A 20,800-nucleotide genomic window follows, 5' to 3' on the forward strand; every position below is an offset into this window, starting at 1 on the left:
TACAATGATTTAGCCATTTCCACACTCAAACGGCATGATGCTTGTTTCACCAAAAAGTGAAATGAGACTGAGAAGTTAAATGACATGCTGGCAGTCGCCGAGCTATTAGAGCCAGAGCTGAGATTTAAATGCAGTTTCTAAATTGACAGAAGAGACATGTTCCTGCTGCTCTTGAAGAGGCACGTAGGTCATGAGGGACCTACTTCTTCCTTCTGTCAGGTATTCAAATAACACAAGGATGTGAAGGGAAATGCGAGGAGACGGCAAAGTGTGGGGACAGCACCCGGCTAGCCAGCCTCCACGCACCATCACTGGCACTCCTCTGCCGGCCGGTTGGCAGGTATTTGCAGAGCCCTTCCTGCACGCATGTGTGCCGAGTGCTCAATCTCCAGGGGCAGGGGCAGTCCTACCGCATCCCCAGCTGGCCTGCAAGTACACAAGAGCCGTCCCAAACTCTCTCCTTGCCTTCCAAGTCTCGGATCCTCCACGCGATGCGCTCTGGGCGGATGACCAACCTTATCTCCTACCTGACTCAGAAGCTAAGGCCACCTGGCAAAAAACCCTCACATACATTCAGTTTGCCATGGTTTCTCAGTGATGTCTGTTCCGCTAGTGCCCTTACCTTCTTCCCTTGAGCAAATAAGGGGGAAGAACTCTATCCTTCCACCTGCGAGCCAAAGGCCTGTCCTTATTCCTTCCCTGGGGCTTCCTCCCAGAGTAGCCCTTTCAACACTGCCCATCTAGCCAGCAGAAAACAGATGACAAAATGATGAAGTTCACTGAAGAATTGAAATCCATGACATAGAATCAGAGACACCCCATTATGAGCATGAAAAGGCAACTCCCAGAACAGGGAAGATATTTGCAATACATAAATCTAAAACTAAGACTCATGTCCAGGATCTAGAAAGAATTCCTATTTTTTTTTAAAAAACCTGCAAACAACCTGAACATTTCACAACAAGACAGCAAAAAAAAAAAATGAAAAAGAGCTACAATCATCAGGAAAATGCAAACAAAACCAACAACCCATACCACTTCACAGCCACCAGAACGGCTACAATGAAGGCAGAAAACACGCCGTGCTGCTGAGGGCGGGGAGCAGTCTGAACTCCTGTGCCCTCCCAGGACGGGGCTGTGACTTACCCACTCTGGAAAACTGTGTGGCAACATGCACTGGAATGGAACCTCTGCACCTGTGTGGCAGTCGTTCTGCCCCAGGTGTGTCCCCAGCAGAAACGTGCACACGTGCTCACCAAAACACATGCACTAGAACGTTCACAGCGGCACTATTCATAACAGTCACAAACTGGGAACGATCCCAGCAGCAGGAAAGTCACACCATGGAATTCTAATACAGCAATGAGAATGAATAATCCATAACCACACAGACATAATGCTGAATAAAAGAAGCCAGATACCAAGGAGAACAAACACATTACATGATTCTCCTCATGTGAAGTACAGAACAAAATGAATCCACACTGTCAGGCATCAAGACAGGTTCCCCTAGAAGGGAGTCCAGGGGGGCTTCTAAGGTGCTAGGGTTTGAAGGCTTATCTGGACACTGGTTAGTTACATGGGTGTGCTTAGTTCGTGAAAGTTTATCAAGCTATAAGCTTATGATATATGCACTGTTCTGTATATATACTTCAATAAAAGTAAAAAATTTTAAATAATAAAAAAATTTAAGTAAAAACTAAAAAGGAGAGAGGCAGAAAAGAGCAATTATCACAAAAGTGAGGATAGTGGTCACCTCTAGATGGAGATTTGATAAGACATTTCTAAAATACTGACAATGTTTTATTCTACAATCAGCACACTAATTACATTATTATTTTTTCTTTAAACAAGTAATGTTTTACATCTGTTTAAATACATCAGAATGAAATTAAAAGTGGTAAGAAAATGCAATACTCCAATAAATACAGAAACAAGTAAAATGAATTCCTAGAAAAATATAATTTATCAAGAAATAGAAAATGAAAAGTCTTATGTTGTTTATAAAGAATTTTTTTAATTTTTATTGATTTATAATCATTTTACAATGTTGTGTCAAATTCCAGTGTTCAGCACAATTTTTCAGTCATTCATGGACATATACACACTCATTGTCACATTTTTTTCTGTGAGTTATCATAACATTTTGCATATATTTCCCTGTGCTATATACAGTGTAATCTTGTTTATCTATTCTACAATTTTGAAATCCCAGTCTATTCCTTCCCACCCTCCACCCCCCTGGTAACCACAAGTCTGTATTCTCTGTCTGTGAGTCTATTTCTGTCCTGTATTTAAGCTTTGTTTTTGTTTGTTTGTTTGTTTTTGTTTTTGTTTTTTAGATTCCACATATGAGCGATCTCATATGGTATTTTTCTTTCTCTTTCTGGCTTACTTCACTTAGAATGACATTCTCCAGGAGCATCCATGTTGCTGCACATGGCATTATGTCGTCGGTTTTATAAAGAATTTTTGAATCAGTAGTTTAACACATTCCCATGAAGACCAAATGAACAGGTTCAGACTGCTTTACAAACAAGTTCTACCAAACTTTTAAGGACTCAATCATTCCAATTTTACAGAAACAGAAATAGTATATAGGAAAAGAAGGAATACTTCCTAACTAATTTTGTAAGGATGGTCTAATTTTGATACCAAACCAGAGGAGAACATGAGAAAGGAACAACTACAGGCCCATTTCCTTCACGAGCAAAAGGAGAAAACCCCAAGTGTTCATGAGCAAACCAAACCCAGCAGTAGACAATGATACCTCATGACCATGCTGGGCTTAACCCCAGGAATGCCAAACTGATTCAGCATTAGAGAAACCTTTTAACGTTATTGGAAATTTGTAACAGATTAAAGAAGAAAAACCACATAAAAATTTCTAGAGAAGCAGTAAAAAGCACTGTGGAAATTCAACAATCATTCAGGATTTTTAAAAACTTTGAAAAACTTTCTCTCAGCCCGACCGCCGCCGCGCTGCCATCATGGACACGAGCTGTGTGCAGCCCATCAAGCTGGCTAGGGTCACCAAGGTGCTGGGCCGGACCGGTTCGCAGGGACAGTGCACTCAGGTGCGCGTAGAGTTCATGGATGACACGAGCCGCTCCATCATCTGAAACATGAAAGGCCCCGTCCGCGAGGGAGACGTGCTGACCCTAGTGGAGTCAGAGCGAGAGGCTCGAAGGCTGCGCTGAAATTGTGGCTAGGTCCTGGATGTCTGGGTCTGGCCACTTGGCCCACAAGGATGATTTCCTGACTGTTAGTTAATAAAGCATTTATATTGTATGAAAAAAAAAAAACTTTGAAAACTTGAAAAAGAGAAACTAGTAAGAAAATCTACACTAAAACCAACAGAACTGACAGCCCTTCTCATTAGATTAAATAGCTTTACTTTTAACATTAGCAACGCCCACTCTCACCACTGCTCTTAAGACAGGGGAAAAAAAGTCTAAGTAATGAAAATAAACAAAATTGTCATGATTTTCAGATGATATACCTGTCCTAAAAGAATTTCAGCACAAATTATTGGAATAAGACTTTAGTAAGGTTGCAGGACATAAAATCAATTTGTAAGTCAAAGCCTTTCTATAAGCCAGTACAGACAGAAATTATAGTAACAACAACAAATGTAAGGTACTAAGGAATTGATTTAACAAAAGATATGCTACTTATGACAACAACGTGGCATCACCTAGTGAACATGCATGTGCCCTCCCACCCAGCAACTGTACTACTGGGGATGCATCTAAGAAACTCTTGTGTATCAGGAGAAATGGATGAAGTTATTCTCAGAAACACTGGAATAACAAGAAACAACCCAAATGTCCATTAATAGTAGAATGAATAAACTGTGGTATACTACACATGAAAGTAGTGAAAATGATCAACTGTACTCAGAAACATGATGAGTGAACAAAGCTAGCTGAAGAATACACACAGTGATTCCACTTACATAAAATTCAAAACCAGGGACTGCAAAGTAGTACACTGCTTAAGGATCCTCACATAAGGGTGATACATATGAAGGTGCTTAACGGACAATAAGCTCTAAAGAAACAGCAGTCACATGGTGGTTGTGGAGAACAACCTGGAAGGCAGGCCGAGAAACACAAAACAGCATCAGCCAATGGCTACACGGGGAAACTCTCCATTTGAAGATACGGTAGTTCCCGTACTATCTCAGAACACAGGAAAACTTTCAAATTCACTTTATGAAGCAAGTGTAACAACAAACCCCAAACGAGACAGACTGCACACACAGAAACAAAATAGACTAGTATCACTTATGAATAGCAACACAAAATATTCCACTAGCAAACAGAATCCAACAGCACATTAAGAGAATACAATATAACCAAGCAGGATTTATTCCAAGAATATAAAGGAGGATCAATATAAAGAAATCCATTAACATGATCGTCATGTTAGTAACACTAAAGAGAGTTAACTACCCTCTCATTACCAATCATCTCCATGGAGGCAAAAAACACACTTGACAAAATTCACTCATTTATGTTAAAACAACCAAAACAGGAAGTGATGGGTACTTCCATGAATAAAATACACCTCAGCCCAATGCCAGCATCTTACTTAATAGGGAAACACTAGAGTTTTTCCTGCTGAAGCCAGAAACCATGTAAGGCCAAAATATTTTCCAATTTATATTTGATAAGTATTAAATTCTAGGATGTGAGATAAACATTTACCAGTTCTTGAATGCTACGTCCTGTCTGCTGGGGTAACCAGAAGCATTCTTGAACTATCTATAAAACTGTGGCCTTCTTATGACTAATTTCTGTCTTATACTTTCCTAGTGGCAGGAAATAAACGGCTCTTTCTATGAGCCGTTATGTCAGAGTGGATAGAGACCCACGAATGCCTTTTCTTTCCAGCTCACTTCGGACTAAAGAAAGAATTTACAGCACTCCTAAAGAATATCACCTTTATCACCACTTGAATGGTAAGGGATCAGAGTTGTCCTGAAAGGATGCTGGAAACATTAGCAAAATACAAAACAGGCAGAATGGCTCAGTAAGAGGTGGACATTCCTAGAAATGGCTGGAAAGAGGTTACCAAGCTCTACTATAGAATGGTTTTTCACTGGTCTAAAACACAGCATCAAGTACTTTTATATGCCTATACGGTCCTGCAGTAAAAATTAACTTATGGGAAAGCAGTATATTGAGCCTTTAAAAAAAAAAAAAGCATCTTCAACCACAGAACAGAGAGAAAGATGATGCAATGAGGGAAATACAAGCTTGAGGATGGCTTCAGCACCAACAGACTGAAAAGGGAAGGAAATTTCAAATAAGCCCCAAACTCAACATTCTCCCATATTTACTGAAGCAATGACTAGCAGTACCCTGAACTCAGTCACTGACTCAGAATAAAACCTGGTGACCCAGGTGAGTCCTGTAGGTTTTACCTTCTACTTCACAAGTCTGACCTGTGATCAGTGGCAATTTAGATATTAACTGGAGAAATGTATTTTTGCTTATTTCCTTCAGCTGTTCAGTTAAAACTACCTATACTATAAATAGGACTGTACTAAGGTTTTGGGTTTTTTTTCCAGAATTACTTTTAATCAGTTCTATTTAAGAATTTCCCTCTCTCTGAAATGCCACATTCTCTCACTATATGTTTGTTCCCAAGTACAATATAGCAGCCTGAGCATCCATTCCAGCCACTGAGTTAAAACCTCTCTTTTCAGTCAAATACACATGAATAATCTAATTCCCCGAGATAAACTGCTACTCTGGTACAGCAGTATTAGTAAGTTCCAACTTTATCTTTATGGTATAAAAAGTAGTCATTTTTCTCAAGGGTTTAATTTTGGGCTTTTAACACTGAAGTAAATAATTTTGCCAGTTATTAATAGCTCCCCTACTTGTTACCTCTCTTTAGTCATTATTCAGAGACTTCTCAGGTAAACTAAACTAGACAGAAAAAAACAGTAACAGATACTCCCCGCAGGCGTCCTCCTCATGCAGTCTGTGTACTCATGTGCTAATTTCCCATGATTCTCTGGTGGGCAGGGACCCTGGAGATTATCCTAATCCCGTACTTTTACACAGCAGAGAAACTAAAACCTGCAGAAGCAAAGTGAGGAGCACACGCCCATCCAGTGTCTATGAAGGCAGGGACTGAGACCTGGGTCCCCGAACTCCCAGGCCAGTGCGCTTTCATTTGGCTGAAAGGTGTCTTTTGAGGCTTACCCCAAATTTCAGTACACCCTCACAAGAACCTTCCTGAGACTCACCAACAACTCTTCAGTGAAAACGAATTAAACCTCCAAGTACAGAAAAGTTGTAAACACAGGTAATCAAACTTTTACTCTCTGAAGCAACTGTATGTAAGTTTGCCAATATGACGTCTCATCAACCTCTAATATTTCACTGTGTTTTTCCTACAAAGAAAGCATACATACGAAATCAAAACTGTTAACACTGCTACATTGCAGTCGTCAGACCCATTCTCCTGTGCCAATCCAGAATCACTGGTCACATTCAGTTGTCCATCTCCTTAGACTCCTTCAACCTGGAACAATTCCTCAGTCTTCTTCACGTTCGTGATCTTAACATTTTTGAAGATGACAGGCTAGTTATTTTGTAGAATATCCCTAAATTAGGGTCTCTCTTGTGTTGCCTCATGATTAGATTTTGATTATGCTTCCAATTCCTGGCTGTCACTCTCCTAGAGGAAAACCTGGAAAGCTGAACTATATACATTAAATCGAATGAGGGGATATAGCTCAGTGGTAGAGCACATGGTTAGCATGCACAAGGTCCTGAGTTCAACCCCCAGAACCTCTCTTAAAAAAGTAAATGAATAAACCTAATTACCTCCCACCCTCAAAAAATTTTAAAAAACAAATCAAATGAGAGATGAGGATTTTTAAATAGGCAAAAGATATGACTGAACATGTCACCAAACAAAATACACAACTGGTTAATAAGCATACAAAGAGACACAGTCGTCATCAGTCATGAGGGAGAGGCAGAGTGAGACCACACGCAGTACCACTTACAACCTCTCCAGACGGAACAGAATCAAATCGAGGTGCTGGTAAGACCATGAAGAACCGGAGCATCCCCTCCTGCAGACAGGGTGCACAATGGTGCTCTGCAGACCGGTCTGGTGGTTTCTCAGAAAGTTAAAAACACACCAATTTGCCAAAGTGTCAAGGCATTAAAGCCAAAGGAAGGGTGAGGAACTGCTCCGGCCTGAAGGGGACCAAGGAGACAGGCGCTAAGTGCAACATCACCTGCTAAGCAGGGTCTGAAGAGCAGTAAGCAGCCCCGGGAGGGCGGCGTCACTGCCCGGCAGGGACGGCCGTGCTGTGCAGGATGTGTGCGCTGCTCTGCGGAGACGGGGCACTCGACCAGCACTGACTCTCAAATGATCCAGGGAAAAACCTTTGCACTGTTTACACCATTTCTATACATTTAAGATTGCTGAAAAATTTGTTAAATATGTAGCATTTAAAACGTCGTGTAATTTATTACAGAAAGAAAAAATCATGCCCTCCTCTTTCCACTCTGTACCCTTTTAACCCCATTCTGATTTTCTTCACAGAACCTACCAGTAGCTTAAGTGTCACGTGCGGGCGACAGTCCGCCACCCCTCTGAGAGTAAACTACTGCAGCATCGGGACCGGGACTGTCACCATGCTGCTCCAGTGCCCGCACAGTGGACAGCACACAGTGTATTCATGTTTGTTCAATAAATCTGCAGTCTTATTACGGTTTAGAATAAAATCATTTACCATCCCTTCCCCCCAAAATACACACACATTACTTACCCACAGCAGCTCTACCCTACGTACCCAAGGGAAGCGGAAAACACATGTCCACATAAGGACTTACAGATGAATGTTCATTGCAGAATTATACACAACAAAAACTGGAGACATTCCAAATGTCCATAATCTAATGAAGCCATCCAATTAATTACTCTTTGATGACAAAAAGCAACATAACTACTTGTCCTGGGAACAACATAGATGAATCTCAAAATACTCTAAGAAAACACCAGATAAAAAACTTTGGAATGATGAAACTTTTCTAAAACTGGACTGTGGTGATGATTGCACAACTTTGTAAATGTGCAGTGAATTGAATACTTCAATTGTATGAATTTTAATCTATATTGATACAGCTGTTTTAAAATAAAAAGTAGAAAACAAGGGACAGCCTCCTTTTGCTTGCTGTTTGGTCAATTTTTTTAAAAAATCAGTATGGTACAAAGAGAGGGATGAGCATTTTAAAGGAGTCTGTTAACCCAAATTAAAGTTCAAATTGCAGGACGTGGGACCCTGACAGCTCAGCAGCTGCAGCCTCATGCTCTCGCGTATGCCGGGCCCCTCCAGCCTGCCTTACAGGGAACTCTCAGAAGCTGCACTAGACTGACTCCACCACCAGCCTCCCCCAGCACCTGGGTAGGAGGCTTTGGAGAGTACCCGGGTTTGGAAACACAAATCCATCAATGTCAGTACTACTTAAAATAATGTTGCAAACTATAGCAACAAAGTTTGAATTTGTGCAGAAGATTCTGACTGGCTGAACAAGAAACTTGATTTTCTTGGTTAGGATGTCCCATCAACTTTTTATCTGTCAACCACAGTTTTATGTCTTACAACAGACTATGTAATTCTTAAATAGGGGGCATATGTAAGAAAAAAGAAAAGTATCTGCTTACTACAGGAACTACTCAGAGGTTTTATCTTCATTTCATAACAATAAAAAGAATAACCCAGGGGGGTGGAGGGTGGGAAGGGATAGACTGGGATTTCAAAATTGTAGAATAGATAAACAAGATTATACTGTATAGCACAGGGAAATATACACAAAATGTTATGATTAACTCACAGAGAAAAAAATGTGACGAGTGTGTATATGTCCATGAACGACTGAAAAATTGTGCTGAACACTGGAATTTGACACAATATTGTAAAATGACTATAAATCAGTAAAAAAATGTTAAAAAAAGAATAACTACTTAAAAATAGGTTTGTGCATAAGCCACCTTTTTCAGTTTCCCAAATGCAAAAAAATAGGGACAGCCACTTAAAATTAAATGATTTATCAATAAATTCTGAAAATATTTAGACCTGTGTCTGTGATAAGTGCTATAAAAAAGAGAAACAAAAGGATGCTCCTTAGAAGGAACTTAAAGCCAAGGTCTGACCAAGCCTTTTTAATCCTCCCTTCAAGTCAGGCAAGAGCTGCCTGGGGACTAGACGTGTTGTTCAGTGAAGCAGCTGAACAACTAGTATGTGTACTAGCACAGACAGACACCACTGCTGAATTAACTAGTGACTGGGAAGCCCAGGTGGAGCAGGCGGCTCTGTCCAGAATGATCTCATATCAGTGTTCTCACTGCGTGACACAGTAATGTTTCCATACCAGTCGGTCTCCAACATGCTGCAGCACTCCTCAGGGCGGGGGGTGGGGGGGGACCTGGACCAGGGTAGAGCACAGAAGATGCTCTGTTAAGTCTCACTGGGAGAGGGGCTGGCCTAGACCACACAACTATGTGACCCAAGTCTAACAGTCTCACTTCTGCGGACTCTGCTTCGCACTCTAGGACGATGTCCAAGAGACTGAGGTGAGGGAGGACCCCAGTCCTGCCAGGCTCGTTCACTTCCAGGGAGTAACAACTAACCCGAGAGCGCGCTAACCCAAGGCTAAGGGCTCAGGGCTCACCTACGAGTTTCATCCAATCCTCCCAGCACTGACTGAGGAGGGTATCGCTATCCCTTCTCTAGGAGAGAAAAACAAGCCCAGGCCACATGCAGCTGTCCAGAGCCCACGCTCTTACCCAGCCTACTGTACAGACTCTCAGCCAGAGATCCAATCTGAAGTCAGTCAGTGGGTGGTGGGTTCTGGGGTGTTTATTGTTAGGCTGCATACCTCACATCTTATATATGTACCAAATATTAAATAAACTGTAAATAATGCCACCCAATTTGGCAACCCCATATTGCCAGAGACAGGAAGGTGGAAGAGCCCCAAAAGCAGCCCAAAGCCCCTCTCCTGCCTGAACTATTTTTCCTTCCCCTCCTCCCCTCCCCTCATCTCCCAACAGCAGGCCTCCGCCCAGCACAAGAGCCAGGGAAGCAGTACCAAGAACTAACCTGGTTAGTCAGAGGTCAGAGGGAGACATCTCATACCCATCCCCGCCTCACCGTGCCACCTTACAGAGGTCCAGCCTTATCACATGACTCCACCTGGGCCTCAGGTGCCCGGACCAGTGGTGGATACTAGCCCAGGCTGGATCAAATTATCTCCCCCAGGAGTCAGAGTGCTTAGAAGACACATACCTCCAGGAAGTTAGGCTTAGCTCCCTTCTGCCAAGTGCATGGGGATGTAGTAAAAGTGAAAAGAGAAAAAACAAAAAAACAGCTGTGCAGAGATGCAGGGTGCAAGAAGATTTTGTAAATGTAAAGAGGGAAGTAGCTGCCTTGGTCTAGTTTTTAGCTCCTGGTTACAACCATACCTGAAGCTTTAACTGTTCTTCCTGTCCCTGCAACACCACGAGAAATAGTCCTGGATCTTAGTCACAAACTCCCCAATTTCTACAACCCATTTTCTACAAGTAGTACCTGAAACGCTTTAGTGCCCTCCCTACCTTTCACTCAGCTAGCTCCAAGTCATTCTCCAGGTCCCAGATTAAACAGCACTTCCTCCAGGAAACCCTCCCAGACTACTCCTCTGCACCTCATCATATTCAGTAAATGTGATTACTTTCCTGTTAGACCAAAAAGTAAAAACCACTTCGATCCTACTGCTTAGCATGTAAATCAGGTACACGCTCAATAATGTTATTAAATGAATGAAAATCAAGCAACCAGTGGAGGTATGCAGGAGTGAGAAGGATCAATACTGATAAACACCCTTCTGATAAAAACGAAGCTGCTTTGACCCTACCTCCCTCACCCCTTCCAAGTTTCTGGTTCCTCCCTCTCCCATCTCCACAACAGGCCTAAGTTGGCCATGACAATCATCATTTTATACTTTGGTGCCAATACATTCAGGAACCCAGGCTGGAGGAAGCACGTTTCCAGGCAACTTGCTGTCACAGAGGAAAGCCTACAGTAGTTCAGGAAAAAAAAAATTATAGGTTTTGAAGTCTAGACAGATCTCAGTTCTGCTATACATTTACTGACTGTGAACCTTGGACAAGTCACCTGAGACCTGGTTTCCTTATCTGTAAAGATGAGGATGAAAATGACTTTGAAACCACAGCACCTGAAGCAAGCTTGCAACTAATGTTAGTCAGCTGGTCATGGTCCATGCAGACCTCACCCCTACACCCCACCTCCTATCAGCCACAGACGGGTTCAGAGCCCAGAGCCTGCCCTAAGACTGAGCACCTGAGAGGGACCTTGTAGAACTTCTACCCTGTTGGCTTTCCAATGTACTGGAGCCCCAAGAAGTGAAAGAGAAAAGAGAAGTAAAAAGCAAGAAAGAGTATCTCAGGGTCAGGCGGGTGGACGAGCAGAGCAGGCTGGACCCGTGGTGGGGTAGCTCGAGACGTTCGTTGGGGAATTGGTTGTTTTTCACTTAGGACATACACGAATGCAAGCAAGATGAGGAATAAACTATACATGGTTCCTGAAAAACTCAACTTGGATGCTTTTCATAAAAATCCTTTTATTATTACTTGAGAATTGAGAACATACAAATTAAATCCATCAGAATGGCATATCAATTATAGCCAACCACCAGAGCACATTATTAGGGATGTTACTAATTTCAAAATGAATTTTGTTTGCATTTTACTTGCACCCTAAACTTCAGAAACTCCGGATTTTCTGTTGCTTGTGTTAAGATGGTATCCTCACATATTTGAGCTCCAAAAAGCATACAAGAGACTTCTTCATTAAAAGTTACATTAACAGTTGAACAAGCACAACTAGGAATCTGGTCTGGAGTGTCTGTCGATGATTTATACTACTGCTGGTCCTGCCTTCCAAGCAGGTGGTACGAATATCCAGCAAAGTTCCAGGGAGAGGTGGGGGGAGGGCTAGAGCTGAGAGTAGTAAGGACAAGCTCATTGAGAAGAAGAATCTCAGAGGAAGGCAGGACCTGCCTAGGGCCCAGCCTTTCTTGGGGATGGGCTGGAGGGAAACACCACTGGCATCTTAATAAGGCGTTCCTCCACTGCAGGTCCGCCTCCACCACATACACACTGAAGGCCAGTAACAACCCCCAATCAATGTAACAACAAAAAGCAAAGCAAAACCCATATGTACATTTCAAAATGCCCTTGGAGATGGGATAAAAGCCACAGCCACTGAGTAGCCCTAAATAAGCAGAAAAAAGACACAACAAGTACAGTGGGTAGAAAGTCAAAGAGAGACAAAGAAGGGGACACAAAATCTGATGAAGCAGCAGCTGAAAAAGGGCATCCTGCAATGACTTTCACTTACCAAGTCAAGTTCCAACTCCTTAGAAAACAAAGTCCTGCCTACCCCAGCTGCCTCCCCAAGGCACCCACCCTCCCTTCCCAGACAACTCCTGGTTTTCCTGACTGGATACGCTGTGTTCAGACTTCTGTGCCTCGGTATGTGCGTTCTCCTCTACCTGGAATGTGTGCACTTCTCAAGGCCAACTCCCAGTCAAACATCAACACCCAGCCGGAAGGTTTGTGAAGCCAGACACAGACAGCCCCATGCCACCCCAGACTTCTGTGCTCCTGCCCAGCCCAACTCCACCCCACTGTCCGGAGCAAGAGCACCAGAAGGCACTGAAGGGCAGGCACGACCGGAGTCCTCGCAGGTAACTGTACTCAATGAATTCTAAGTGAATGACCTTGCACGAAAGGTTTTTAAAAAGGCTAAAAAGCAAATCATGCAAAAAGTAGACAGTAATATTTTGTTATTGAAAGTATGTATTTTCTCAACTCTGACCTTGGTTGAGTGTCACTTAGGAACCAGACAGAGATGCTCTACCACTTCCTAGTTGGGTATCTGTGGGCAAATTAAGTAACCTCGCTGTGTCTCAAATTTCCACTTACTGAAAGGAACAACCTCTACAGTGTGGTTAAGAGGACTAATTAATATATGCTTAAAAAAACAAGTGACAAGTAGTTCTACGAGCTTGCCGTAATCACAGAAACCTTAACAGGACCAGATACTGTACCATCAGGAATGTCATCACAACGAAATTTTGGTTAAAACTATGTTTTTTTAGGAGAGCTGAAAGTCAACAAATCCAATAGCTTGTCGTCCAGCTGCACTGTGCTCGCTACAGTCCTCAGCACCGATCCCTAGTGACCACTATGTCCATGGCTCCTCTGACAATGCGGACTCCCAATTCTCTGCTCTCTGACCACACCTCCTCCTCCTCTTCTGTGGCAGACACCTAAAGTCAGGCATTCCTTCCGCTCAGCTCACACATTTTTTCTCATCTTGTCCACTCTCAAAGCTTCAATTAAGATCTCTATGGAGATGACCCCATGACCCCTCAGTCACACTCAGAAAATATTTCAAGCTGAATTTATCCAAAATAGGTATTTATCTTAGATGATGCAGACAGCATCAACTTCTCCCTTTCATAGCATTTTTTCTTTTCTCCTCCAAGTCTTACACATCTCACCAGTCCTCAGCTTCCTCTTCCTTTGCCCAACTCTTAAAACTACTTGTTTGCTAAGGTTATTTCTTTGGTCTTTCTGTTCTGTCTCACTGGTTCTTAACCTCTCTGGGATAATGAACCCTTTGAAAATCTAACGAATGCTATGGATTGTTTACTAAAAAGATAAACAAGCAGAATATACGCATGCAACTTCACCTAACCAATTATCTCAAATAAGAATCTGTGTTTATCCACACCAGGCTACCACTTACACAAATTTTCATCTTCAGATTCGATGTCCCTCTTATTTTCAGGATGCCTTCTAGATACAGCCTAAAGAGCCAACCAGCATCATAAATTTAACAAGTCCAAACCAGAACTCACTATATCTCCTTAACAAATCTCCTCTGCCTACAGTATTCCTTCTCTAATAACGGCACCACCATGCCCCCACACTAGAAGCCTTATAATTAACAACCTTGCCCATACTTCATGAACATGTCCTGTCTCAATCTCTCCCAAATACAAATCCCACCTCTTCAGCCTCCTACCCTGTAAGACCTCATCATCCTTTGCTTCATCCCATATCTGCCATGATGAAAAGTCCACCACTCCTCTGACAAGAGCCCATTACTGACTCTAACATCTCCATCTTCCACTGCCACTGCATCACTTCACCTCCAGAAGGTCATATAGCCTGATTCCCCACCTCAGTTTTTTTCCTGTCATTTTCACCAGTGTTGATCCAGAGTCTCCCAAAATTTCAAAACTAATCATGTGCCTGTCTGTTTTCAAAAACACTGATGCTTCTCTGTTGCACAAATATAAAATCAAACTCCATTCTGCCTACAGAGTCCTCCACAATTTGCCACCTAAATACTTCTTCAGGATTGGATTCCACAGCTTAGATTGTCACTTGGATCTATTATCTTTCTATCAAAATCACACCCACTCAGAAAGGCTCAATTCAGACTCCACTCTTTATATCCTTTACATACTGATTAGGAAAGGACTTTGCACAGAAAAGGCAAAATTCCTAATGAACAGATTAGAAAATGAAAAAAAAAAGTCTTCCTTAAAATCTTTAAGTCCTTCTGGAAACATTAAGCTTTTAAAAATTTCAGTTATTCAAATATTAATATTTCAATCAAGAAATCTTTCATAAGCCCAGCACTGTTAACAAATATTTACTAAATACTAATAACACACAATGTAGATTAAACTCTTGTATTAAATATCATCAACCCGAAGATAAAAAGCTATAATCCGGACTCAGTTTTCTAATTCCAATAATATTTGTACCTGGCTCTTACTTAAGAAAGGAAAATTACAGTAAGAGAACTTGGCATTTCACCTAATAGAGACTTAAGTCATGGAAGTCGACAGCCATGATAGAAAGTTACCAGATCTAAATCATCTTCAGGGTAGGAAAAATTCTTATCAGATTTGAAAAACAAAAAAAAATAAAAAACACTTTCAACTGAGATATCATAAAACTATAAAGATTTTTTCAGTACACATTTAGGTGTTAATTTTTTCTAAGGGCCCAAGGATGCGATGGGCAATTCCGAGCCTCTCACAATGAGCCTGGTGACTGGCACACTTACCTGCAGGTGCACAGCAATCAGACCTACGCCAGAGAAGCAATGCTGCGGACAGGACCATCTCTCTGTCACATTCTAGGGCTTTATTTCTTTCAGACCTGACCTAATTTAATTTCTCTTGTGGCTCCTAAGCCTCTGAGTTCATGTGAATCTTCACAGCTGTATACTGTGAAGCACTTTGTTCCTGAAGAGAATGAAAATATTCAGGTCTTTTTTTTTTCTTTAAAGAATTTTTACTAGTTTTTGTACCTAGGTAGCATTCTTGGTTAAACATTCCCTCTATGCATTTCTAAAATTATGACCTTTCATACTTGAGTATGTTTCTGAAATAAATTTGCTTGTAAGAGTAAAATCCGCTAAAATTCCAAAATTACTAATAACACTAATTAATAAAAGCAGGGAGTAATGAAAAGAGCTCCAGCAACTGAAACAGGATCTCAGTCTACAATCTCACGTCTCACTCTTTAGTTGTATGACCTTAGAAACTGGCTTCACCTTGAAATATTTTCTCATCTGAAAGAGAGATATCACCACCCTTCCTTCCCTGCAGGTGGCTGTTCAGGTAACATGAGATAACGTACCTAGCACAGTACTTGACAGTGTTCATAGTTTGCTTTCTTCATTCAACACAAAAGACATGAAGGTTTAGGTGTAAGGGAATCTACACTTCCACAAGTCTTCATTAGCACAAAATATGACAGGTAGTTGGTTTTAATTAAAAAACAGCACTGTCACCCCCATTCCACAAATGCTTCTGAGGGATCTGGAGCCAGACGAGCGAGCCTGCGTGTGATTCTGCAAGAACTCCATCAGGGCTGCACACATACTGACCCCTGAAACACGAACAGGAAAAGTCCAGTCATTGTGCTAAAACGTCTGGATGCCTTTATGCTAGTACGAGAGCTCACACGGGGTAAAAGGGGAAAAAATCAAATTAAGTCCAACTCCAAATGACTCCTTACTAACGTCAAGAGAGCAAGACTGACTTATCCTTCCTGAAACGCGAACAGTACGACACCAAAATCCACTTAAAAACTTCAAGATTGAAACACTCCACACCAACAAGGGTGCCGCTTCACGCTATTTGGAAAGCCTGCGCAAGAGAGCAGCACAGGCACCAAGGAAGGTGCTAAACCAAAGCTGGCCGCGGAAAACGCAGGCGAGAGGGGCAAACAAGACGATGACTTTGGGGTTGTGCACACAACGCCGGACGAACGGCTTTCCAGACCGCGGCCGCCGTGAGCATCTGAAGTAACTCGCGGCTCCACAGGCGGACGTCAAGGGAAGGCCGCGAGGCCAGCACTCTGGGGGCGGGGGGCTCGTTCCCGTCCCGGGGGTTCCGGGGTCCCGGCCTCCGCCCCGCGCCCCTCCCAGGCGCCGCGAGCAACGCCCTGGCCCCGCCCGAGGCCCCCGGCGCGCGGACGGCGGGGCAGCCCGGCTGGGGTCTGGGAGGGGGGCGGAGGCCGAGGCCGCGGCCGCGCGGGCGGGCGCGGCTGGCCCGCGGCGCAGACACTCACCACACCATGCCGTAGGCGCCCTCGCCGATATATGAGAGGTTGGTGTAGCGCGGCCCCACGTCGAACACCTGCCCGCGGACCATCTCCGGGCCCGCGCCCGCTGCCGCCGCCGCCATGTTGGCTGCCGGGCCGCCGCCGCCGCCGCCGCGCTGGGCTCGACGCTCCGCGGCCGCCGCTCGGCCCACGCCGCGCCTCCCGGGGGGACCGCGCCGCCGCAGCCGCAGCCGCCGCCGCTGGTCGGAGGGAGCAGGGAGGGCGCCGCGCGGGAGAGCCGCAGAGGGCCGGCCACTCGGACCGACTGCTGCCTGCCTGCCTGACTGACGGGCGGGCCGGCAGGCGGAGGGAGGGGAGCGCGCCGAGGAGGGCGTCTGGGCGGGGCCGGAAAGCGTGCGCGCGGACTGGCTGACGCGGCCCAGGGGCGGGGCTGCGCGGGCCGGCGGAAGCGGCGCGCTCAGGGCGGAGCCCCGCGGCGGCTGCGGCGGCGGCGGCGGAGGAGGCGGCGCTGTCACGTGCGCTCAGGAGGAGGCTGCGCGGGAGGCGGCCCAGCAGACGCAGACGGACGCGAGGCGTCGGGATGTGGCCCGTCGGCCGAGCCAAGGGACTGCCCGCCCGGCGAAGGGCGCGGAGTGGGTCCTGCCTGAGTCAGGGCGCCACCGGGACGACGACCGCCGCAGCCCACCGCGGGCCCGGGCCAGGACCCGAACAGAAATCGGAAGGGAGACCGAGGCCGAAAAAGACATTTGCATCCTGAGAAAGTGTGAAACCCAGATGTGGAGGCCGAGAGGCCATGACGGGACCTGCTGATCAGAGGCTCGTTCAACAAGTGTTGCCCTGTTCTGGGCGTCTACCCTCCTAGAAGTTACGTCCAGATGATGGATGGATGGATGGATGGATGGATGGGGAGAGAGGGAGGAAAGGAGACTCCTCGAGTTGTGATAAGTGCTATGAAGAAATATACAGCGAGTAAGGGATTCGAGAATAGTGGATTGAGACACTGAGAGTCAGAAACTGAGACCCAGGCTGATACAGATGGACAGAATCTTAGACACAGGACATAATGAAATAGAAACACAAAGGTAGAAACACTAAGAACCAGACCATCAAGAGCTAGAGAAAATGACACAAACACACTGATACTAGAACTAGCCACAAACACCAGAGGCTGAAAAATACACGTCGGAATCCTGAAGCAGGTAAATGCCACGAACATTTAAGAGAGAAAATGATCCAGCTCTGCTTCTGAACCAGTACCCGTGCCGTCTTTGGAGGGGGAGGAAGGGTGGAAGACCCTGCATCTGATTGTCCAACACTAATCTCAAAACCCTGGACTTCCAGACATCAACATAACTAGTCAGTCTCAACGGTGAATAGGCAAATATTAGAAAAAACAAAACAAAACCTCTGGGGGGAAAAGTATGTAGCACATGAGAAAAGAAAGTGCTAGAGCCAAAAAAGACTCCTTTGAAATATATTTAGTCCATGAAGCAGAAGCCAGTTTTAGAAAACACATAATTCTAATTATTCTCAATTAAAAGACGACAGTGCATCTTTTAAAAAAAAATGGGGGAGGGTAGTAATTAGGTTCATTTATTTTAACAGAGGTACTGGGGATTGAACCCAGGGCTTCTAGCAGGCTAAGCATGCACTCTACCCCCCCCCCACTCAGGACACTGCATCTTGTAAGGAACAGGCCAAGGTAAATGAAGAGTTCTCTGAAATTAAAACCACAATAGCCAAGGTAAAAGCGATGGATGAATCAGTAAAAAGCAGACCTAACAACACAGAAGAGCAAGTCAGTGGCATAGAAGATAACTGTAAGTCAAAATGATGAAATTAAGAGAGAAGAAGATGTACGGGAGGAGAACACTGGAGGTGCAAACTCTAGGCACCCCCTAGAGAAGACAGAGCACACCAGTCAGAGGCAATAACACAGTGAAAGAAAATTTGCCTTAGGTCTAAAAAGAAGAGGAGGTAGGAAATTGAGTTCTCTGAATCCAGAAAAATAAATAAGCAGAAACCAACTCCAAGACATAATCTGGAAAAATTCTTAAATTTCAGGGATAAAAAACAAACATGGTATCCAGTTAACAGGGGGGAGGTTATTTCATTAAAAAGCTAAAAAAGTAGTTTTCTTCAGAGTCTGTCTCTATAATAATTAAATGCCAAAGGAAAATGGAGCAAGATTGGCAGCACTCTGAAAGGGTTGATTGTAAGCATCCTTGGATAGTTTAATTCCCTCCAGTGCCTCAGTAACTCCCAGGTCCTTGATCATCATTCAGAATCTCTGGTCAGCTTGTCCAGCTGCACAGCTCCACATGACTTCCTGCGGGTGTTTCAACTCTGCATGAGCAAACTGGCTGTGGTCAACTGCAGGAGATCTGTGCTCAGACTGCCAGAGAGTTTGAATCTTGGCTGCTCCACTTACTGCCTGTGTGACCTTGGCCTCAGTTTCCTCACTCTTAAAGAGCACAATAGTACCTACCTCCCTATTATACAGAATAAATAAGACAACATCATGCAAAGAACCTGGCACGTAGCAAGTACCCAATCAATGTTATCTGTTATTTTTATCTACCCCACCCAAACCTGTTCCTCATCTCCTATTTGTGGATTGCATCACCACCAAGATATTCAAGCTGGAAGTTTGAGTATGAGCCTTAACTCATTTTACTTAGCTCCCAACCCCTCCCCTTTACTTCCAACCCATCACAACCTCCTATACATTTGATTTCTTTAATATTTCTGAAATTGTCACTACTCAAAATGTAGTCTCCAGACCAGTTGCATCAGGGTTATGTAGGAGTTTGTTAGGAATGCAGTGTCTCGAGCTCCACCCCAGACCTGCTGAATCAGGATCTACATTTTAACAAGATCCCCAGAGGTTCATGTGCATGTTAACCTTTGAAAAGCACCGTTTCATTTAATTGAGGTAGAATTCACATAAGACATTACATTGGGTCCACGTGTCCAACATAATGATTTGATATGTCTATATAGAGAATTGATCACCACAATAGGTCTAGTTAATATCTGTCACCTTACATAGTTACTCAATTTTTTTTGCTTGAAGTATGGTCAGTTACAATGTGTCAATTTTTGGTGTACAGCATAGTGTCCCAGTCATGCACATACATACATATTTTCATTTTCTTGTTCTTTTCATTGAAGGTTAGATGCAAGATATTGAATACAGTTCCCTGTGCTATACAAACGAAATTTGGTTTTATCTGTTTTTATATATAGTGGTTAATATTTTCAAATCTCAAACACCCAAATTTATCCCTTCCCACCACCTTTCCCCCAGTAACCATAAGATTGTTTACTTTGTCTGCAAGTCTGTTTCTGTTTTGTAGTTGAGTTCATTAGTGCTCTCTTCATTTTTTTTTAGATTCCACCTGAGTGATATCACATGTTACTGAATTTTTAAAAGTGCTGTCTTAAACATCCACTCCACCCCTCTGCCTTCCCACTGCCTGAAACCTGCTGTCAGCGCTCACCAGGCTCACCCACTACCTTAACCCTCCAGCTGCCAGTGTTGCCCATGGCCCATTGCTTCTCCTTGTACCCAGATCAATGACTTTGACCTTGTCACTCCCGTTCCACCCCCAACCCCACCTAATCTGCCCTCCTCTTCTTCCACACTCCAGCCAGACTAGAGGGCTCTCAGTTCTATCTTGTCTTTCAGCCTTACCCCATTCCTCGCTCTCTCCCTGTCACATGGTCTCTCTTCATTCTTCTAGCATTTGTGGACATTTTAAAGTCTCCATACTGTCATGGCATGATGCATCTGGCCACTGACTTTCTCCAGAGAACTGCTCTTGCCCATTTCCATGGGCACTGAGCAACCTTCTGATTAGACTGTGGCTTCATTTGCAGTTTCAAAAGGAAAAGTGCACTGACTAGAAAACAGCCCTGTTCCCATCCTTTGGTGATTACTGTTCATTCCAAGATGAGGCTTAGACAGACATCAGCCTCTGCTGAGTCAGGTTGGCAGGAGCCAGACCCACAGGGGACGAGCACTTAGCTGCACTGACAACCACACGTTTCTAGAAGCACAAAGCTGAGAAGCTGAGGACAAGGCTCTGGACCACTGTCA

General features: G+C 44.0%; 1 protein-coding gene and 1 pseudogene across 1 annotated transcript in view; one reads left to right on the forward strand and one right to left on the reverse strand.

The window, feature by feature from the left end:
* Positions 1–17,048, reverse strand: part of MAPK1 (mitogen-activated protein kinase 1) — a 73,154-nt gene extending 56,106 nt beyond the window's left edge. The window contains exon 1 of the mRNA XM_072953573.1: positions 16,705–17,048. Within this exon, the coding sequence (XP_072809674.1) occupies positions 16,705–16,820 (116 nt within the window). The 5' untranslated portion in view covers positions 16,821–17,048. The remainder of the gene's footprint in view (positions 1–16,704) is intronic.
* On the forward strand, positions 2,965–3,305 carry LOC116279039 (small ribosomal subunit protein eS28-like; annotated as a pseudogene).
* Positions 17,049–20,800: the final 3,752 nt, after the last annotated feature.

This window comes from Vicugna pacos, chromosome 32 (assembly GCF_048564905.1).
Source record: "Vicugna pacos chromosome 32, VicPac4, whole genome shotgun sequence".
In the NCBI taxonomy this organism is placed as follows: Eukaryota; Metazoa; Chordata; class Mammalia; order Artiodactyla; family Camelidae; genus Vicugna; species Vicugna pacos.